This window comes from Dendropsophus ebraccatus, chromosome 12, assembly GCF_027789765.1.
Source record: "Dendropsophus ebraccatus isolate aDenEbr1 chromosome 12, aDenEbr1.pat, whole genome shotgun sequence".
NCBI lineage: Eukaryota > Metazoa > Chordata > Amphibia > Anura > Hylidae > Dendropsophus > Dendropsophus ebraccatus.
The window spans coordinates 29,937,796-29,961,507 of NC_091465.1; the positions used below are offsets into that span (position 1 = coordinate 29,937,796).

The 23,712-nt window shown below is 44.9% G+C and overlaps 1 protein-coding gene across 7 annotated transcripts in view; it reads left to right on the top strand.

Annotated features, from left to right (window-relative positions):
• The window catches only part of RERE (arginine-glutamic acid dipeptide repeats), a 246,486-nt gene that overhangs the window by 180,853 nt on the left and 41,921 nt on the right, over positions 1-23,712 (top strand). For 6 of the 7 annotated variants that reach the window (XM_069948322.1, XM_069948326.1, XM_069948323.1 and 3 more), the window contains exons 5-6: positions 3,263-3,359; positions 11,583-11,687. In XM_069948322.1, coding sequence (XP_069804423.1) covers positions 3,263-3,359; positions 11,583-11,687 — 202 coding nt within the window. Of the gene's footprint in view, positions 1-3,262; positions 3,360-11,582; positions 11,688-20,613; positions 20,793-23,712 lie in introns of those variants that run through there. The other variant, XM_069948328.1, reaches the window with a different exon arrangement.

A 23,712-nucleotide genomic window follows, 5' to 3' on the forward strand; every position in this document is an offset into this window, starting at 1 on the left:
GATAAATGTATGGATTCCAGAAGCTTAGGGCCCTATTCCACGAGACGATTATCGTTCAGGTTATCGTTAAATTGTTCGGATCTAAACGATAATCGTTCGTTTGAATGGCAATTAACGACCGAACGAGAAATCGTTGATAGTTTAATAAGACCTGGACCTATTTTTATCGTTGCTCGTTCGCAAATCGTTTGCATTGAATAAGATGTCATTCGGTCATTCGCAGTAGTGACGAACGCAATAGCGACGATAAGACGACTGCAAGAACAATCATAAGTAACAATTATCATTCCATGTAAATGGGTGAACGATTTCAGGTCTTTCGCAATAGCAGTCGTTTGGATCGTTTATTGTTAACAATTATGCGAACGATAATCGTCCCGTGGAATAGGGCCCTTAATGGCAAGGTATTAAAGGGGTTGTCCGGCGATAAAAAATTATTCACAGAATAACACACATTACAAAGTTATACAACTTTGTAATGTATGTTATGTCTGTGAATGGCCCCCTTCCCCGTGTCCCACCACCCCCACCCGTGTACCCGGAAGTGTGGTGCGCTATACATTACCTGTCGCGTGCCGACCACGGTCTCCGATCGTCAGCAGTGACGTCTTCTTCGGGAGCTTGGCGGATCTTCCCGAGTGCCGGCCGCCCTCTGCAGCGTCATCCGAAGCTCAGCCGCGATTGGCTGAGCATAACTGTGCTCAGCCAATCGCGGCTGAGCAGCTGATGACGTGGCCGCGTCATCAGCCGCTCAGCCGCGATTGGCTGAGCACAGTTATGCTCAGCCAATCGCGGCTGAGCTTCGGATGACGCTGCAGAGGGCGGCCGGCACTCGGGAAGATCCGCCAAGCTCCCGAAGAAGACGTCACTGCTGACGATCGGAGACCGTGGACGACACGACATGCGGTGAGTATAATGCACCACACTTCCGGGTCTAGCGTGGGTGGGGGGAAACACGGGGTGGGGGGCCATTCACAGACATAACATACATTACAAAGTTGTATAACTTTGTAATGTGTGTTATTCTGTGAATAATTTTTTATCGCTGGACAACCCCTTTAAGATACTGGCAGAACACCATTATAACATGATCCCACTCTCCTCCTGGTCTATAGATCTACCATGACACACTATTGTGCACTGCATTAGGTCCTATCCTTTGCTGCCTCTAAAGAAGGACCTGTTTATTGTGCGTCTTCATCTTCTTAGTTTAGCCCAAGTCTTAAGTGCCTTTTGCATGAATGAATAGTACAAGTGAATATAAGAAACGTTGTAATATGTTTTAGTAGAGACTCCTTTCCATTAAAACTTCTCCGGATCCGTAGTTAGGGAGACATTTTCCATCCCATTGCTTTCTATGTGCCTATTCACACATCCACAAATTCTGTGAACCTGTGATCCATGCTGCAAAAAAGGACATGTCCTAGTGCGTACTGTAATTGCGGAACGGACACACCAATAGAAGTCTGGGATCCGCATGTTTTCGCAAATCTAGATAGTGTCATAGCTTTGAACAGTCCTCTTTTTTTACAAGTACTTTTCAAATTCACGGATCTGCAAAAAGGAGGATATGGATGCACTATGGACACATTTTTGCAGATTGCGGACTCAAAATATGGTCTGCAAAAATATACTTATGGGTATATTCACACGAACGGACTCGCAGCGAGTATGTAATTCTACCGCCCTTAACCCCTTCTGCTCCCGCCCGACTCCCTCGCTGTAAGCATACATTACCTCTCCTCGCTGCACGGGTCCGGTGTCCTGCTCTCCCGTCCGGCCAATCAGTGTGTTGCCCAGCCGCAGCCACTGATTGGCCGGACGGGAGAGCAGGACGCCGGACCCGTGCAGCGAGGAGAGGTAATGTATGCTTACAGTGGGGGAGCCGGGCGGGAGCAGAAGGGGTTAAGGCAGGTAGAATTACATACTTGCTGCGGTCGTTCAGACCGCAGCGAGTATATAGTGTGTGGGAACTGCCAGGACCTGCAGGACTCGCAGCGAGAATCTCGCTGCGAGTCCGTTCGTGTGAATATACCCTAAATGCGAATGAGGCCTTACACTGCTTAGTATTGCTCTATAATGTCTATCATGCTGCATCTGAGGATGTACAGTGGAGGTGCAGGACCCCCTTTCCTGTTTGTGTAGTGTAGGGGAGCCATCATAGAGGCTAAATCACTTACTAGCCCAGGGACTAATCTAAATTAGAGGTGGAGCATATATAAATAATAATAATCATCGCTATATACATCACAGCTTGTCCTGGAAAGTCACCTAAAATGACAGGAACGCTTTAAAAGTAAATTGTGGCTATTTTAGCAGAGCGATCCTTCCCAGTTGTGTCCCTCCACATCGGTGCGTGCTCCCAGTAATTGTTTCCGTTCTCCTGGTTTCATATAATAGTTGGGATGATTAATCGGTAGTTAATGGATTGTTTTAGTGAATACATTTAGTAATTAATTCCTATGTTAGGTAATGAGATAACAGGCACACTGGAGAGCAGCTAGACAGACACTTCTTTAAGTGTTTCCTTGCATCGCTGCACGACCAGCCGAAAGCAAAACTATCAGCTATTGTATTGTGGGCCTTCCATAAATCAGTGCGGATATGCCGGGGTACCTCCTCCTCCTCTCTGGTCTCTTCAACACTCATCTGTTTAAGGCCAAAATTTTATATTGTCGCACTAACAGTTATCTGGATCATTGCTATGGCCATCGCCTCTACCTACTTATTATAGTTTTTATATGTGCCGTAGATATACTGTAATGTTTTGATGGCCTAAAGTGAATCTCCTTATATATAGGTTGAATACTGTTAATAGTATGTCAGATCCTTAGCATTTAACAGAATGCTTTCTGGCTGGCTGTAGAGCCAATGATATAAGAATATACTGTACTCTCCCTATGCCTGTACATATTTACACTCTGTCTCTATCTTTTAGCACAGTTTAGTTTCTAGATCTGACGTTCTGCAATGATTGCTTATATATCTTTATGGCAGTAGAAGCATATTTCTTTTAGGCCTTCCAGTTACTGAAATGACCAACAGCCACCACTAGAGGGAGCTTACTGCATTTTATGATGTGCTTGTGTTCAGTATATCAACATGATTTGCCTGACAAAGAATATTGCATAGTGTTAAATCCAGACCCAGATTATGATTTTTTTTTTTGTATTAAAACAATGCTTCTATCACCAGATAGTCCAGATAAAATTAAAAAAAAATTGACTTTCTAATTTTTTTTTTTCTTTTTTCCCTTCCATAGATTCTGGTCGAGAGCTGGTAATCACAGACCCAGTAATCCGGAACAGAGAGCTCTTCATCTCTGACTATGTTGACACCTACCACGCGGCTGCTCTCAGGTAAGCGTCCGTAGGTTGAGATGTGCCCTACAACATGGCAGTAATCCATCTGCACATATAGCTCTTACAGATAGATTCTCTGCAGACTTTTTCTCCTCCTCAGTGGAAAGTATTGCAGTGTGTCGTAATAAATATTCAGTCTCTCTTAAGTTCAGTTTTGGAGTGTAAGGTTACATCTGAAAGAAACCAAGAAAAAACGAGCAAGAAGAACATGCAGACTGCTCAAAGTGATAACCCATAATACAATACATTAAAGACATTTTATTATTGTGCTTTTAACATTACCCATAGGTCTTTAAAATAAAATGGTGCTGTTTCTGTTCTACAGCCTTCCTTTTTTCATATATAATGCTACCTGCTGCCCAATTCCTACTAAGGTACTTTTAGAGGAGCTCCCTTTGCTTAGTCTCTTCTGTCCTGGATGATCTTGGCTGATTTTATTTTATTTTTTTAACCACATCAAAGGTCATTTTTCAGTTTTTTTTTAGATTGTTCAGGAGAAGAGCGATGAGTAGTACTAGATACAGACCTGTCAGGATGCTCCCCTGAAGGAACATCACTGTGACTGTGTATATGTATAGATATATATTTATATATTTCTATCTATATGGAAGCCAAGAGGCTATAGAGGAGAACTGAAACAATTTTTTTTTTTTTTTTAAAGAAAGCCCTGTGGAGAAAATGGGCTTTTTGAGCACTGTAATAAGAACAAAGCATAAATGAAAAAACATCATGGTCTTTAATGTATGATGTGTGCATAATTGGTTGTTTTTTTTTTTTTTACAAGCCATAGATCAGTAGGTTACACACGTTCTTAGCTTTCCCCTTAATTTAGTTATATAAACTTTTCAGGGTTAACATAGGCCTCCAGCATTAAGGACCATCCATCAGATTACCCCACACGTCACTGTTTGTTAACCATATGTATGTTTTTTAATATATATTTTAATATATATTTTGCTTACTTCTCTGCTATCCAGCATCCTGTCTACTTCAGATCAGACGACATCTTGTTTTTCAGATCTGCTAGGAGAAAGTTTGTGGTACCAGTGCCATGATGCCTCTGCACAGCATCACTCCATCTTCTGGCTTTGCCTGGGGAGGACAGTGGGATTCATTTCCCCCCCCCAGTAATCTTATGAATAAGCTAGGGAGGCTGTACTACCATCTTCATTACTACTTTGTGCAGGGATCTGCCTGACCATCATTTCATGGTCCGTTTGGATAATGTCAGTAACCATCAATGATGCAGGAAAATTGGTGCGCTTGTATCTTTTAATATTCATGTTCCCACAATAGTTACAACTCCTAGAAGGCAGTGAGAGAAGATGAAGACCAAAGTTGCATTCTTTGTCCTTAAGAGGTTAATGGTTTTTTACCTCATTATCTGTTAAGTTGCAGTAAATGGGAGATGCAGTAACCCAGTATGGGAGCTGTCTGCTCTATTCATTGTATGTGTGCAGGTTGTGGCAGCACCCCACCAGTCAGATATTAATGGCCTGTTCTGATTATTCAATGATACCATAAAAAATATGGCTGCCTTTATCGAAACACGGTCTCATTTGTCCCCAGGTTGTATATGGCATCATTGCCCAATCCCATCCACACACAACCCATGGACAGGGAGGGCAGTGTTCCTGTAAGAAAACATGCCTAGACATCCTCTTTAAGTGTCCATTAACAGAGCAGAGTTGGAGACTTATCGAAAAGGCCCAGCCTTGCTTTTCCGATTATGTTCATCGTGGTTTAGGTCTTTTCAAGTGATGTATTCTAATAGGGATGTGCTGAGATAGCTACTGAATAATCACAAGAAGCCATTTACATGCAGAAACAGGAGTCTTTTTAGAAGACTAAGCTTCATTGTATCCTAAAATGATGAAAGTCAGTTGTGTCCAGTTCATAGGGGCCCATTGCGTGTTCTGGCATTAAGTGCCACAAATGTTCCCTGCCCCACCCAGAAAATCCGACCCTCTTCGCTCCGTATAAGTAACATAATGTACCTTCAGCCACGTTCGTTGGCTTCAGAAGGAAGTGGAAAGTTTATGAAAGGGACCTGGTCAATTTCAAACTGGAGTGAAAAGAGGTGAAGCTGAAATTCTTTTCCTGGCAGAGCTTTGCACTTGGCGGTCTGCGGTATGGATGCCGGCAGAACGTGAAACCAAGTAATCTGCTTGATAATAACGCTCAGATGGCGCTTAAATAAAACCATCTGGAGACATTTGCTTTGTTCAGAGCCACATAACCAGAGCTGCTGATTTCAAGGCAAATTAGCTCCAACTTGTGCTGGGGGCGTCGGGAGCCCGGATACCAGAGAGTGGATAATCTTCCCCTTTCACTTCGAGCAGGGCTCTACACAAATGCTGCAAATTCCAGCAGTGCAGGCTAATGTACAAAAGCCAGCTTCACTTGGCTGGCGGAAACACGTTTCAGGCTTCAGATGGTTTGCTTCCTGAGAACACGCAGCTCCGGTAATGTCATGCGCTGTGTATAGAGCAGGAGGTAAAGCTGCATTTAATGGCTTCTACTTTGCCCCAGATTAATAGCTCTACTGAGCTTTACACAGCGTGTACACGTCTAGGGATAGTCACCTTTGGTGGGCACTTGTTTTTGTTGGATTTCATCCGAACTTTTTTTTTGTCAGTGTGACTGCTAATATTATTTAGTAGTGCTTTAAACCTGCAACTGTTATAACCCCCAAGCTGGCATCTATCTAGTCATCTCCCTGCTAGACCAGGATCAGGTACCACAAAACAGCTCTTTACAGATGGACCTAGATAATCCCTCCTCAGGTTTAATGGTTATTGACTTTTAGCAGCAACTTGTTATCCTCCAGCTGAACTATAATTCCCATCATGCTTGGACAGCCAAAGCTGAAGCTTCCCCATCTCAGACTTATAGGGTAGTCCAATGACTTGTATGGTAGCTACGTCCAATAGGTGTTACTGGACTAGTCTGTTTTCTACTTTGAATACATCATTGTCAATAAACTTCGGCTCTGGCCCTAAGACCTATAAAGAAAGAGGCCAAAGCATTAGACTTATTTGCGCCTGAGTAATTCATCTTTAGACACAGCTTGAAGGGGAACTATCAGCATGTTAGTTGCACAGGAGGTGCCGAGGAGGAAGGTATGTCTCTTACCTTTCTCCTCGTTGCTGTTCTGGTGCAGTTAGTCTTTTGCTTTGCAGTCCTTGGTGCTGTTTTGGTGCAGTAAGTTTTTTGCTCCACAGTCTGGTAAGACCCTTAGGAGCATTGGGGCACAGGTTAGGGGTGGATCAGCGCTATGGGAGTGGGCAGGGCTTCTAATGGTGCCGCAGTGCTCCTAATGGTCTTACCGGACTGTGAAGCAGAAGACTAACCGCACCAGAACGGCACCAAGGACCACGAAGCAAAAGACTGATTGCACCAGAACAGCACCAAGGAGAAAGGTAAGAGATATACCTTCCTCCTCTGCGTCTTCTGTGCAACGTATAGTTCCCCTTCAAGGTGAGCGATTTTCTTGATCTTCACCTTAATCTACATCATACTGGGAGTTACTATTCTGAGGCGTTCTGCCTATGTTTGTGTTTTGTTTTATACTTTAAGGCTGTGGACATCTTTGCAGTGATTTTTTTTCCCTCCCCTGAATGTGAAATGAAGCCGCTTTCTTAATAGTTTTCCTTAAACATTTACTACCATTTAGCTGCTACTCAAGAAAAAGTAAAGTCTGTCAGACTCTGGTTCAGAATGTGGATAGGATAGAATCCTTAGAGTGTAGTTTATACAGGCTGAAGAAAGAGAGGAGAGCAGATACAAGGCAGCTTGCGGGAGAGAAACCCCATGGATTGTCTACGTGTATAAACGTTACTCCGCAAACTGTAGTGGAGAAACTAATTATAATGGTTTTAGATAAATCTATTGCATCAAAATCATAATTACAAAGCAGGAAGGAAAACTGTCCATTCATAGCTGTTAGTTTACCTGGGTCTTTCCAACCAAATTGTATAAGATGACTTTGATTATAGTGCACAAATGGCGAACAATTCCTTTATTGCAGTAAATGGTTAATCTGCAGGTTGAGTTCTCTCCTGAGCAGTTGTCACCATTCGATTTGCATTGTTAGGGAGCAATTTGTCTTGTATCACTTACACTGACAAGTGCCACCTCTGAAAAAATAATCTATTTCAACTCCAATGTTAGTGTCTAGATTTCTAATGGTCTAGATCAGGGGTGGGGAACCTTTTCCATGTCGAGGGCCGGTCGGGCCTTAATAAAATCATTCGAGGGCCGCACTCAATGTTATACCGTGTGCAGCAGTTAGTAGCGGGGGTTTGCAGCACCCGAACAAGGCAAAGTATTGTTCCCCTAATGCCCCTGCTATTGTAGTTAACCCTCTGTGATGCCCCTTGTACCTGATTTGAATCCTTAGTGATGCCCCTGGTAGCCTAGTTAACCCCCCAGCCATGTCCCTGGTGGCCTAGTTAACCCCCCCAGCCATGTCCCTGGTGGCCTAGTTAACCCCCCCAGTCATGTCCCTGGTGGCCTAGTTAACTCCTCAGTCATGTCCCTGGTGGCCTAGTTAACCCCTCAGTCATGTCCCTGGTAGCCTAGTTAACTCCTCAGTCATGTCCCTGGTGGCCTAGTTAACCCCCCCAGTCATGTCCCTGGTGGCCTAGTTAACCCCCAGTGTCTGACCCAAATGAAAAAAATAAACATCCCACTCACCTTTCCTCCGCTCCCACGCTATCCAGGTCCTCTTCTCCTCTCCTCTCTTCTGTGCCGGTCTTCTCCTGCAGGCGGCGCGCGATGAAATGACGTCATCGCGCGCGGCCCGCAGGAGTCAGAAGACGTGCGCCGCGCTGGTGAGGCAGGAGCCGGCATACAACACATCTTCCTGTGTCTGTGCCAGCTCCTGCCTCACCAGCGCGGCGCACGTCACAGGAGGGCTGGAGACAGAAGATGTGCACCGCTCTGAGGGGAAGGAGCCGGCACTCACAGCATCCTCCTGGCAGCTGTCACAGACACAGGAGGATGCCGTGTGTGTCGGCTCCTTCTCCTCCAGAGCGGCGCATGTCACAGGGGAGCCGCGGGCCACATCCGGAGGTGTCAGGGGCCGGATGCGGCCCGCGGGCCGGAGGTTCCCCACCCCTGGTCTAGATGGTCATCAGGAATCAGTACTGACCTCTGTGTTGTGTATTGCTAAGGCCGGGTTCACACCTGCATTGGAGGATTTAGCTGGTGCAGAACAGAGTAGTGGTCTGTCCAGTAGTTGCTGGTAACCTGATTGATCCATCTGCCACTGATGGTGTCTGGTGTGTAATTGATCTGCAATTGTTATTTTTCCATTGTTCCTCAGATACATCTTGTTACAATATGTGGTTACATCATCACCTTGCGTCATCCCTAATAGAGCAATGATCTCTAGGTGTTTGGGTAATTTGTTCATATAAGTGATGAATTACCTGGCCAAACCATAGCACGTAACAGGTTCAGTAAACATTCACCCGCACGGCAGGGAGATGCTGTCATGAATCATATACAATGACTGATCTTGCCCCTAAATTCATATTACACCACTGGAGACTGGTGAATATTATCCACAGCTTATACTTCTAAAATAGGGATAACAATAGTTTTACATCCTCAGACAACACAGAAAAGAAGGGTATGTCATATTGTAGAGCACACCAACACCACAATATAGTCAAAGAATAAAAACAAGGCTTTATTATTACAGAAATATATTAAATACAACATTAGTCATAGCACAATGATACATTGCGTCCCTCCATCCATGATAAAAACACTTGAAAATACCCTACAAGGGAACCTGAAAGTCCATACATCCTCACTCGTTACGTTCTCCACCGGAAATTCATCAAGGTTAGCAGGGGAGGAGGAAAAAGATCCTTATATACATTAAAGGAGAAGTCCGGCAATTTTTTTTTATTAAAGTATTGTATTGCCCCCCAAAAGTTATACAAATCACCAATATAGACTTGTTACGGGAAATTCACATAGTGTTTTTTTTCCCTGCACTTACTACTGCATCAAGGCTTCACTTCCTGGATAACATGGTGATGTCACTTCCTGGATAAAATGGTGATGTCACGACCCGACTCCCAGAGCTGTGCGGGCTGTGGCTGCTGGAGAGGATGATGGCAGAGGGATGCTCGGTGTCCCCCCAGTGCCCTGTGTCCCTCAGTGTCCTCCTGCCATCATCCTCTCCAGCGGCCACAGCCCGCACAGCTCTTGGAGTCGGGTCGTGACATCACCATTTTATCCAGAAAGTGAAGCCTTGATGGAGTAGTAAGTGCAGAGAAAAAAAAGCACTTTATAAGCATTTCCCGTTATAAGTGTATATTGGGCATTTATATAACTTTTGGGCAGCAATACAATACCTTAATAAAATTTTTCACCGTACTTCTCTTTTAAGAGAATCATTCAAATTAGTTCAAGATTAGCACCTGTAGATGATGCACCTTCTATTTGCGGTGGCCCCGTCAAGATTGCACCCATTTGAACGAGATCAAGATGACAATGACTGTATACTACAGTATGCAAAAGAAGGGTCCGTGGAGTCTCAGTTATGAGTCTCAAAACACGGGAATAGCCAGATATCCCTCCAGGGGAGGGAAGCCTATTGCCAAGGGGGTACCTCCCAGTGGGGAGATCACCAAACCACCCTGATAGGTAGCCCCTTAAGTCCCACTCGGTTGCGAGTATTGGAACATAAATAGGGAAATACCAGGGTGGTCCCTTATACGTCAAAGTCTAACTCTGTGGAGAGTATTGCGACATGACAAGGGTTTACCAAGGCAGGCATCCATCCACAGACGATCGTTTCGGGGTAGTTGCCCCTCGTCAGTGTGGAGTAGGATTCTGGCTAACAGGGGCAATGAAAAATAGACCAACAAAACACAGCAATCGCTGAACTCAGGGAGACCAGCGACAAAAAAAATACAGTAGCAAGGCACATGCATATATAAGAGACACAGCACCTCATAAGGAGAGACATTGAACGGTGCAGGAATCCCTGTGCCATGTAGTGGTGGTGTGGGGTACTGCAGCTCAGCTGCTATTGAATTGAACAAGAGCTGAACTGCACCAACCCATACCACCAGTACACAGCAGATGGCACAGGACCTCAGGCATCGTTCTCTATGTATGGTTGTATAGTCTAATCCTGTGCTACCTTGTGTAGTCTAATCCCATGCTAATACACCTACCCATCTGTCCCCTTTTTCACTTAACGTACTGAAATGAATACTAGCAAGGCATAGGTGACGGGGGGAGGCGTGCTGCACTGTTTATTCTGTTACTGCGAACACATAGGTTTGTATAGACAAAATGGTTGAACTTTTTAGTTAAGACTATTTGCAAAGCTTTAGATGTATCATAACAAAAAGTGGTCTTTGTGTGCTTACAATTGTATGTATAGTCTATAGGTAAAAGGAAATATTCTGTATAGTGGAGTAATCTTTGTGGTGACAATAAGTATTATATGTTCTGGGGCGCTTGGTTGGATTGACACCCCTCACATATTCTACATCACTATCAGCCTAATAGTCTAAATAGTCTTTTACCTCCTGTACAACAATATTTGTCTCTGTGAATATATACCAGCAGTATATACCTTGCATGCTTGGGGAACACAAAAGGGGTCTAAAACAATCGGACGGGTTTCCATTAAAGCAGAACTCCACCTTTTAATGCTGGTAAAAGATATTGCCTATGATCTCTTCATTCCATCCACATTCCAATACTGTATACAGGGCTACAAACCCTTCAGCAGACCCCATTCTGTGTCTTAGATCACTGCTGCAGGTAGAGTGTTATTCCCATAATAAACTTACATTAGGAAAGATCTGTTCATCCGAATATATTATTTCATATGGATTTTAAGTTGAAGCGTCACTTTAAATATATGAAATAGTGCAGGCGTTTCATGGATTCAGGAAACAGCTACTCTGGGTCAATGTCTTACGTCAGCCTTGTCTTCCTGTCATTATGTGACTGCAGGTACATTTTACATATTGATATGTAAACGTGAGGTTAAAGGAGCCCTCTGGGCAAAATGTATATAGTCTTATACCTAGTGCATGGTCTGATAGGAGGGGCGAGGCATTGTGTCATGTATCACCACCCTCCAGCCCTGCCATAGGCATAAGACAGGGCTTCAGAGTGGTACTTTAAGTAGAATTCAGCACAATAAATTCTGATAATAATTTTCCTATATTTTCACAGGGGCAAGTGCAACATCTCCCATTTCTCAGATATATTTGCTGCTCGGGAATTTAAAGCCAGGATAGACTCGTTCTTCTACATCCTGGGGTACAATCCAGAGACCAGGTAAGTCCTCCCTTATTGGTTGGTGGTCACATTGCTCACAGTGGTGGTCACATTGCTCTTGTTTGTGGTCTCATTGCTCAGGGCGGTAATCTCATTGCTCAGGGCGGTAATCTCATTGCTCAGGGCGGTGGTCTCATTGCTCAGGGCGGTGGTCTTATTGCTCAGGGCGGTGGTCTCATTGCTCAGGGCGGTGGTCTCATTGCTCAGGGCGGTGGTCTCATTGCTCAGGGCGGTGGTCTCATTGCTCAGGGCGGTGGTCTCATTGCTCAGGGCGGTGGTCTCATTGCTCAGGGCGGTGGTCTCATTGCTCAGGGCGGTGGTCTCATTGCTCAGGGCGGTGGTCTCATTGCTCAGGGCGGTGGTCTCATTGCTCAGGGCGGTGGTCTCATTGCTCAGGGCGGTGGTCCCATTGCTCATGTTGGTGGCCACATTGCTTCATGATTTCACATATAATGTCAGAAGGCCTTTTTGCTCGCTGTGATTCACGCTGGAGGAGGAAGCACATTTTCTGTCCGTTTTGGCTACAGAGCTGAGTAGGAGTTAAATGTCAGTCTGTGACATTTTTATGCTGTTCTTGGCTGGAGGGTTCCTTATGTCATTCACAGGAAGAATTAATCAAATGCCAATGAATTCATTGCTGGGAATGAAGATTAACACAACTTTGTCTTTTGCGTGCTTGGCCGGTGTCAGTATTGTTGATCCGTATATGTATTACGAGGGTTCCTGATGCCGGTCATCTACGAAGCATTTTGTTCTTACATTGCTATGACACCTCCAAGGCCATGTGACTGTGTCTTTTCTCTCTGGCCAAGTGGTATTCTAACCCTCAACACTGGCCTTGGCTTGACATTATCTTGTGGTTTCCTTAAACTTACTTATTGTGTCAGGCACCTTTTTACAGAAAATGTCTAAGTATGGAGAATTGATACAACCATTAGAAATTCTTTGTATTAGTATCATGTATCTGATTTGTAGGCGTGAGACACAGTTAGCAGGTTGAGGCTAGATGTAAAGTTCTGTATGGATGAAAAAGAAAATTCAGTTTTTGGATTGTAACGCACACGCACACGCACACGCACACACACACACACACACACACAAATAATAATAATTGCTTTAGAGCAGTCTGAGAAATGGAGCACTAAAGGTGCAAAAAAGTCCACATTAAAAAAAATAAAAATGCTCATAAAAATTAGTTTCATTCATGATTTGTTTTAGTTTTTTTGTGGAAACATAGCATTTATTCTTGAATGACTTCACGTGTTAACTCTCAATAGAGACGTGCAAAAATGTTATCCCTCAGAGTCTGGAGCCATTTCTTTGGAGCCCATCATTGTTAAGCATGTGCCGTCAATAATAACTATCATGAACATTGATGGCATCATTAAAAAACGTTTTAAAAACGTGAGCATAAACTTAGCCGGGAAGACCCTTTTAATTCTGTATAGTGTTGTGGACTTGCCGAACTGTTTAAGTTCGGCATAGTCTTCCAAACTAGACTGCTGGGAGAAGTTGGATGCTACCCTAGGGCTGTCAGGAAAAGCCTATGGGTTTTCCAGGGATCTGGAGGGATCTGACAAGGATGAGAACTAAGGATTGAGAAGCTGCTGATGTTACCTGCCCCTGACAAGGATGAGAACTTAGGATGGAGAAGCTGCTGATGTTACCTGCCCCTGACAAGGATGAGAACTAAGGATGGAGAAGCTGCTGATGTTACCTGCCCCTGACAAGGATGAGAACTAAGGATGGAGAAGCTGCTGATGTTACCTGCCCCTGACAAGGATGAGAACTAAGGGTGGTATTACACGGGCCGAGCAGGGCCCGATAATACCTGTAAACGAGCAGCGATCTGCTAGATCGTTGCTCGTTTACTGGGCCTATTACACAGCCCGATAATTGCTTAACAAGAGCTGCAAGGACATCGTTACCGATGTCCTTGCAGCCCTTGCTAAACTGGCATACATTACCCATCCACGTTCCAGGGCTGCTCCTGCCGGCCGCTTCTCCCGGGGTCCCGTGCGTGCTCTAGCTTCACAGCGGCCTGTCAGCTGGTAGGCCGCTCAGCCAATAACAGGCCGGGACCGCCGCGGCCTTTGATTGGCTGAGCGACCTATCAGCTGACAGGCCTCTGTGAAGCTAGAGCGCGCGCGGGACCCCGGGAGAAGCGGACAGCAGGAGCAGCCCTGGAACGTGGATGGGTAATGTATATCGTTAGTCGCCGGCCACGCACCACTATTACACGCAGCGGTGCGCGGTCGACGCCCGACGAAAATAGGGTCTAACCTATATCAACGATCAGCCGATGATCGTTGTCATCGGCTGATCGTTGCATTTATTACACGGAGCGATAATCGGCCGAATCGGGCCAATTCGGCCGATTATCGTTCCGTGTAATAGTACCCTAATGCCCCTATTCCAGGGGTCGTTTAGAGGAGCAAACGAGCGCTTTCAGCGCTCGTTTGCTCCTCGTTCCCCGCTCGCTGCCGCTATTCAACGCGGCTGCAGTGAGCGGGTGAGTGCGGGAGGGGGCGGCTGGGAGCTGCGGGGGGGGGGGGGGGGGGGCTGCCCGGGGGATCGCTGATCGTCCGGGCAGCCCATAGGATATAGCAGTGTCTGCTGCCGATGCTCCTATTCAACGGAGCGACGGCAGCAGATCGCTGCTATATCAGTCGCTTGTTTTTCAACATGTTGAAAAACAAGCGACTGCAATGATCAGCCGACATGAACGATGTCGGCTGATCGTTGCACTCTATTCCACCGGACGATTATCGTCCGTAGCGGCCGATATCGGCCGAATACGAACGATAATCGTTCCGTGGAATAGGGCCTTAAGGATGGAGAAGCTGCGGATGTTACTTGCCCCTGACAAGGGGGACAACTAAGGATGGAGAAGCTGTGGATGTTACCTGCCCCTGACAAGGATGAGAACTAAGGATGGAGAAGCTGTGGATGTTACCTGCCCCTGACAAGGATGAGAACTAAGGATGGAGAAGCTGCTGATGTTACCTGCCCCTGACAAGGATGAGAACTAAGGATGGAGAAGCTGCGGATGTTACCTGCCCCTGACAAGGGGGACAACTAAGGATGGAGAAGCTGTGGATGTTACCTGCCCCTGACAAGGATGAGAACTAAGGATGGAGAAGCTGTGGATGTTACCTGCCCCTGACAAGGATGAGAACTAAGGATGGAGAAGCTGCTGATGTTACCTGCCCCTGACAAGGATGAGAACTAAGGATGGAGAAGCTGCTGATGTTACCTGCCCCTGACAAGGATGAGAACTAAGGATGGAGAAGCTGCGGATGTTACCTGCCCCTGACAAGGATGAGAACTAAGGATGGAGAAGCTGCGGATGTTACCTGCCCCTGACAAGGGTGACAACTAAGGATGGAGAAGCTGCGGATGTTACCTGCAGATTTGCCCAGGATGAAGCCAGAACGGATTATATAACACTAGGCAAGCGGATAAGGTATTCCAGATGCTGTCCACATGCTCCAGACATTTTCTACATGAAATATTGAGCATGCTATGGATTTTGCAAAACTCCAGTATAGTGCAGACTTCATGTGGATATTCCCTGGTGGTTTAACCTCTTAGTATGGTGAAATCCCCATTATTCACATGTTAAACGTGCAGATTTCAGCAATGTTATTTTATCCCAGGTCTAGTCATGCTGGGAGATGTAGTTTTGCAACAGCTGGAAACCCATGTGTTGGGCAATACTGCCCTAGTACTACATAATAAGGAAAAATGAAAACATCAAGCCCAGAAGCTTGTGTTTAGGCTGTAACATTAGTATTTTCATGGTGGATCTGTGTTTAGTAGCTAAGTATATACCTGCATGAATAGCGGAAGCAAAAGCCAAGGGTGGACGTGTCGTATTGCTTGGCAGTACCATGCAGGCCAGAAATATACTAGCTCTTCGCTCTGGCTTGTTCGGTCTTGTTGGTGTAATTGTCGAAGTTTATAGGTGGCATCTGGCATCTTCGCGGCTCGGTCACTCCCTTGTCAGGCGCGGTTTTCCCGCTTCCCCTTTATTTATAGGCTCCAAAACAATTGGGAAACACTGGAGCAGACGTAAGAAATGATCCATGTACTGGATGTGCCCGTCTGGAATTATTTGTTCCCTTTAATGCGTCCTGGAGGACTCCACCTCTGATCAATAAGGTTACCACATTTCATCATTAATATCAAAGTCAAATGTTGCGCAATTTCAGAGCCAATTTCAGGCCTTGATTTACTGTTTCTCCAAGACAAATGAATGCCCCTTGTCAGAAGAAAGTAGGTGTCTGTGATGTCTCAAGTTGAGTGGTTCAATGTGTTTGGCACATTGGAAGAGCTCATCCAGAAGGCCATCCTGTGCGTGAAGCCCTTGCACTGAAGGATTGCATACAGTCCATGAGATTTTCTACATTCTTCCTTACTGGAGGACCAGATATCTGCAGAATCTTTGTCTCTTGTTAGCACAGTGACAGGCCACCAGTATCTCACTCTGTCGAGCCTGCAGTGGAATTTCTGTACCGATAACTGAGGGACACAATGCCATATTTGCAATGGTGAATGGTAGAGTCTCCATATTGTGGGTACTACTGCACGGCCACTTTCTGCTTGTAATGCCAGCCTGAGGGTATGTTCATGCAGATCTGCAGCTGTATCTAAAGGCCCTATTGCACAGGCCGATCTGGAGGAGCAAGCGAACGCCGGCCTCAGATCAGCACTTGCTTGCTCCTGCTTAAAGTGAAAGTACCATCAGTATATTCGCTGTAAGTCTTGCACATGTACAGAATGGCACCAATGTGAGGAAGCCGGCTCCTCTGTCTTTTTTTTTTTTTTTTTTTTTTTCTTCAGGCACCAGCTGGGGGTGAAGCACTGGAGGCGGACCTTCCCGCCACCAGTGGGAGGAAACCCCTGCCCCTTTATGTTGCGGCTCCATTGATTGAAATGGAGCCGCATCATGAAGGGCGGGGGTTTTCCTCCCACTGAGGGTGGGCTAGCTTCTCGGCACTGTTCTAGCCATGTGCAAAACTTAAGCGAATGTACTGATGGTACATTTGCTTTGAAGGCTCTATTACACCAAGTGATCTTCAGCCGTATTTGGCCAATTATCAGCCGATAATCGATTGGCTGGCTATAATGATAATTCCGTGATTGATTGGTGGCAGCTTCCTGTGTCCTGCGGAGTGATGATGGGGAATTTACATGTCACTTACTCCAGCAGGTCGGGGGAGTAATTATAGTCCTGTTCTGAGACATTGACTACTCTTACTGTTACTCTTGGTATTTTATGTTTCCTTTATGATTTTTACATGTATTTTCCTATTGTTAAGATTGACATTGTAAATAGTGAAGTGCTGTGTTAGGATGTGTAACTAACACGCGACTACCATTTTTTTCTATCAGTGTTTCAGTGCAGTTACCCAGATATTTAGCTTATGGGGCAGCCATATTACCTGATCTTTCTGCATGGTAGTAGGAAATGATTTATTGCAACAACATGAATGTAGGAGTCAATAGACTTGAGTGAACACTATTGACTTCTGTTGGAGAGTTTTGTAGACATACTCTGTGCAGAGGAGTGGGGAGACTGAGCATTGACATTCATTGTGAATGGCATGATCCCATCTTATTTATCTACTAGGGTCATGGCTCACCATAACCTTGTCTTTGCTGATAAGGAGGACACTGCTGAAAAGACAGATCATAGTCAGATTATTGTTAGGCTTAGTGGCCAGAATAAAAACTGCAAAAATTCTGGATTATTTTATAATACCTAGCAGAAAGTATTTTTCTGATGGTACCAGGGCTGTGGAGTCGGAGTCGTGGAGTCTGAGTCTGAGTCGGAGTTGGAGCTAGTTTTGGCTGCAGTCGGAGTTGGAGTCGGAAAATAATGTTCCGACTCCCAGCTTTAAAAAAAAAATATTTAAATGTAGAATTGAGTTTTGATATGAATTTTACAAGTTTTACTCATGAATATATATTATGAGCAACATTCTAATAGGACACTGGCCCTATTACATAAGGGTGGTCGGGGAAAAGTTGTCAGTCACTATTTGGCAGTTTGTTTCTGAGCTGGAAGAGTCCTGTGTGTGTGTGTGTGTGTGTGTGTGTGTGTGTGTGTGTGTGTGATATCTGTGTTGTTCTCTTCCTGAATGCTGGATGACAGTGTATGAGCAGCAGTGTAATATGAAGATATCCTGTGTAATATAGATGAGGAGGAGAAGATATAAGTAGTGTAGCTGTAACCTCTATCCTCAGTGTGGTGTTTTCTCTCTGGGAGAAGATTGTGTGTTTTTCTTCAGTGTTCTATGGCTGCAGCTGTGTGTGTGTGTGTGCTTGCTATGGCTGCAGTAGGCTGTGTGTGTGCGCTATGGCTGCAGCAAGATGTGTGTGTGTGTGTGTGTGTGTGTGCGCACACTATGGCTGCAGCAGGCTGTGTGTATGTGTGCTATGGCCGCAGCAGGCTGTATGTGTGCGTGTTATGGCTGCAGCAGCTTGTGTGTGTGCTATGACTACAACAGGCTGTGTGCGTGCGCCATGGCTGCAGCAGGCTGTGTGTGTGTGTGCACACTATGGCTGCAGCAGGCTGTGTGTGTGCGCGTGCCATGGCTGCAGCAGGCTGTGCGTGTGTGTGTGCGCGCGCTATGGCTGCAGCAAGCGGTGTGTGCTATAGCTGCACCAGGCTGTGTGGGTGTGTGTATGCTATGGCTGCAGCAGGCTGTGTGTACGCGTGCTATGGCTGCAGCAGGCTGTGTGTGTGTCGGAGTCGGAGTCGGTCCTGATAAAATTCAGGAGTCTGAGTCGGAGCTGCGGCTTACCGACTCCACAGCCCTGGACGGTACATCTCTTTGAAACAACAACGACCCTTTAAACAACTTCCCTCCATGTGATGATTTGAAACATTTGTAAATCACTTAAAGGGATTGTCTGGCATTCAGCATCTTTTAGTATATTGTTGCTGGTGCATATAAAACAACAAACATCCTATGCTTACCTCTCTGCACTCCCCTCATGTCCTGTTGCAGTGCCGTTGGTGTCCCCTGCTTACTGCAGAGCCTCCATTTCCATGACAAACTTGTCTTAGCATCGACAGCCAATCATTGGCCGCAGGGCTGTCCCACCTCAGTCAGTCATCACTCCCGAGATGAGTTTGTCTCTGAAGTGGTGGCTCTGCAGGCAACTGGGGACACGAACGGCACTGCAACAGGACACAAGGGGAGCTCAGAGAGGAAAGCATAGAATATTTATTGTTTTATATGCACCAGTAGCAATATGTTATAAAATGCAGTATGCCGGACCACCCATTTTAATTTCCCCCAAAAAAATTAGTCCTTACCCTAGAAAAAAAACTCTCTGAAGTCTTGGCCACTAGGTGTCTCTTTTCTTTGCAGTTGCCGTCCACTGCATGTTGCTAGGTAATTTCTGTCTCTAGTACAAGCTAGATCAGATAAATGACAGGAAGTGAGGGGTGGGGATTACCATGTGTGCTGTGTAGGAGAGTGTACCTGCAAGGTGAGTCAGTCTCCCTGGTTAGGATCTTATTGAAAGCTAATTCAAGGCTTCCTTCTCATCTCTGGCCACCCATACAGTTCTGGGCGGCTGTGTGAGAAGTTGTGTAACCACTGCTGTTAATACAGAGTACTACAGTCTATTCTCCCTCATGTTTAGCTTCTAAGCAGCTCAGTGTTTAGTGTAACCACATGGCACACTGCATTTCTGCTCACATAGCACCTTGCAAGCCCAGGGAATCAGTAACCTGCTTCTCATCCTACATGACGTGTATACTACTATGTAAAGCATCCCTCAGAATGTAATCTTGAGTGTTCTCATCCACTTTCAGATTAGACGGATCTAGAATCTGAATAAATAACATGTCTCCCAAGTTTGTAGATAATTAACCATCTACTATCCATTGTGCCACATGGGGTAACAGTATAATCTGGGGCGCTCTATGCCCTTCCTGGGTTTATTAGTGGTCTCCATAGGGACATCTAATAGCATGGCTAGTACAGGCAGTGTTGGCTTGCTGTGTTAGACATGCGGCATGTTTGGTTAGCAATATAGGTGTGGAATAATGTGCAGTCATTATGGATATTAATAGGACTTATGCAAGTTTTTTTTTTTTTTTTTTTTTTAAGCCTCCCCCCCCCCCCCCCCCCCCCCCCCCCCAGAAACAGTGCCACCTATGTCCTCAGCTTGTGTGTGGTACTGCAGTTGTAATACAACACACAGCCTGAGGACAGGGGTGGTGCTGTTTTTAGAAGAAAACGGCTATATTTTTTTTAACCCTGGATGGCATTTAAAGGGAACCTGTCATGAGTTTCATGCTACCTGAACAAGTAGACATCAAAGTGGTCCCTTGCCTTGCTTGCTGGATCAGTGTTTAGGTATAGGGCAAGATCAATCAGTCAGGGCTGGCAGGGCATTGGGGACCTCCCTGATGATTTGTCGCTTGGGCAGGATGAAAGTGATGACAGGTTCCCTATATACATGAAATGAATGCGATTCCTAGCTGTAATATATATATTATAAGTGACAGTGTGGTTTGGCATGTAATAGCGCGGCCGCTTCTGGTTGGGTTGGGGCTGTGCTTCTCTGTCTGTGCAGCAGTTGTCAGTGTGCAGGCTGCAGCAGCAGGAGCCGGAGGCAGCGTCCCTCACACAATCCCTGGCTGGGGCCCCTGCCTTGTCTTTGCACACAAGCTTAGTATGCCAGGGAGAGGTGCTAGCAGAGGCTGTGTACTCTGCTTTATTTACGGAAACAGCAGGGTTGAGATTGATTGCGTTGTAGGAAGGTCTGTGGCTAAGACGAGAAAGGAGTTGGGGGGGTGGCGGAGGGGGGGAGTGGACCAGAAACGAGCAGGAGGGGGTCACAGCACATGCTCAGTGCCTGTAGTCTGAGGGGGGAAGTTTGCAGCGCTGTGCGTGGAGGCTGAGGTCATAGCACAAGCTCAGTGAAAGCTCTCTGAGGTCTCTGACTGCATGTGCCACCATTTTGAGTAGTTAGAGTAAGAAAAAGGGGAGAGTTTAGAGCAGGAACTGCAGGCTGAGGGATCCAGGCAGAGCCAGCAGCATCTGTGCTAGTGATGGATGACCTGTTCAGCCCCTGCAGGTAGGAACATGACATCCCCGGCCTCCCGCACTGCTGCTTCTTCTTCTCCAGGCTTGTGCAATGTTTACCATGGACTGTTTGCTGCCCCTGTTTTATTAATATTGCATGTCACTGCAAGGCTGTACATGATGATGGCTGCAGCCGTTCTGCTTGTTTACCTGTGAGCAGCATAACCGTGTCAGGTACGCTCCGTGCCAAACGTTCTGTGCATTTTTTTTCCCCACCACCACCTCTCCGGTTCTCCCCGTCGCTTCCTGCAGAGCTATGTTAACCTCTTACAGCCCTGACTTGGTGTGGTGCATCTCCGTCTCGGCTTTCTAGAAGGGGCTGTGAGAAGTATTCTGTCTGCCGCCGGTTGCTGTAGAGCCAGGAGCTGCTCCGGAGGCTGCACGGCTGGCTATGTGGCTCCTTTGGTGTAATGTTTTGGGCCTGCAGTGACTGTTTAGATAATGTTTTCGGGAGGGTTGGAGTTGGAGAGTCATTGGCTGCCTACAGCTGTGGGTGGAACTTTTGTCTTGATTGAGAAGTCTACGTTCCCCGGGCTAATGATGGGAATTATTATGATAATGGGCTGGAAGTTAAAAAGCAAATAATCCACCTAATCTGCGCCGATTCCCCCATGCTTCACCGCAGCTCCTCACGCGCTGTCATTGTGACAACCATGCCCTCATTTGCCGGTATTTTATAATATTTAAAATTTTATATTTGTTTTTTAACAGAAGCTAGTAAATAAAAAAATTTAAAAAACTCTTTACATTTTTCTGTTTATTTTTAAATAATGTTTTCAAAAATATTTACCTATTTTTCAAAAAGTTGTAAATAAAAAAAAACAATCTGTTAACAATTTTAAAGTTTACAAATAAAATTTTATAAAATGTAAATGAAGGCAGACAGTATAATAGGAATAAGATTGGGCTGTCAACAAGACTGTGCCGGGCTCCGAGGAAGATGAGCAGGCATTGACGTCAGTGAAAATAACTCCCAGAAGTTTGGCACTAGTTGTCATTATTCTCCCCCCCCCCCCCCCCCCCCCAACTCTTTTTTTTTTTTTTTTTATCATGCTGTCTTATACTTGTGCAAGAATTCCAATTTTTGTGTACAGGTAAACGAATATTTATTCGGCATTATGTGGCGGCGCTGTGGTATCTTCCTTTTCAAGTCACTTCCCCCCCCATTCCAGTGAAAAACTACAACTCCCATCATGGCAGGACAGCTATTGGTGGTTAGAGTTTTGCAATACCTGAAGTGCCACAGGTTGGGCTGATCTATAAAGTTACTTTTATACATGCAATGGAGATGGAAACGAAGTTTGTCTAACCTGCTGATATAGTCCAAAATAAAAATAAAATACTCCCAAGGTAAAAGGAAGGGTGCCGTATGTAAATCTCCCCCTGGTACATGGTAGACCTGGCATTTGTGTAGAGTGTTGGCCAAAAACGGCTGCTTATTAGCAAAAGAAAGATTATATATATATATATATATATATATATATATATATATATATATATATATATATATATATTTCCTATCCATAGCTGTTTTTATTGTGTTATTTCTAATATATATCTTTTTCAAGATCTGACTATGTTGATGAACGGCTGTCATACTTGTGCTCTGTTACATCTCCTATTCTATTATATGGGACAATATAAAAATAATCTCTATCAAGACTCTTTCATACGGGACAGAAATGCTTCTGAAAATCCACAGGTAAATTTATAGCGGTAAATCAAGCAGATTTTTTTCGGGATTTACCAATGCGTAAGCGGGAAATTAAAAAGTAAATCTCTAACAAATCTGCAGCACAATAATTTGACAGACTATGGGTTTAAAAGTCCACAGTTCTGTAATTTTTTTTACTTTTTTATTTAGTTTATTTTCTTGTATGTGGATGAAATTCCTCAGGCTGCGTTCACAAACTGTAATTTGATCAGCATCTTAAACCAAGACCAGGAAAAAGATGGAAATTTTTCCATTATAGTTTTTACTCCTAGTTTTGGCTAAAAGTACTGATCCAAAATACCATGTGTGAACCCAATCTCATCTGCTTCATTGGCACGGCAGTAGGTGGATTTTTTGGGTGCATGTAGTCCACAGTATATGACATTTACCCTAAATGTTGGTGACCACAGGAGCTTGCACATTTAAAGGGCCTTGTATTATTTACTCAAAATTGCACTGATAAAATGGCACCCATAGGGTATAGAAATACTGAAGCTACTGTCCGTGGATGAAATTGGGCGGTAATCTCATCAGAATAGATAAGTAGATGCACCGTGTAAATTTTAAATTCCATACAGTGGTTTGTTGCAGTTCACAGCCGTTTTTTTTGTTTATTTTTTTAACCATGTCCTACATGAGGATGTTACTATGTTTGTTACTTTGCATCAGAGAGATCAGTGTCATGTAGACCTACCCATAGATGTTTAAAGGGCCCTAGGTATGCTTCCTATTTCATATATGACTTGTTATATTATGGAGGTAGTTTTCCCATTATATAGTTTACCACCAGTACAGTAGCATGAAGATATAAACAGTTGCGGAGCTCTCGGCATCATAATAAATGATGATGCCAGGAGCTCCAAACTCCATTCCATAGCACATCATCCGTCTTCATGGACCGTGGGAATTAGGCCTAAGTCCACTTAGAGGGTAGTTTTCTAATTTTTAAAACTGCAAACGCAACAGAATCTTTTTCCGGTATGTATTGTGGGTCTCATGGACAGTCATTGCTGCACTCTACCATAGTTAAGGACTTTCCCTAATGATGTCAATTTGTACAATTCCTTTGGAATATGGTTCTTTTTTCCTGTAGCTCCAAATAATCCAAAAAATACTGACCTGTAGATTCATTCTTCCTAAGCCACCAGTCTCTCTGGCTTCTCCTTGCCCCACCGGCCACACGTTTCTCCTCCTTTTG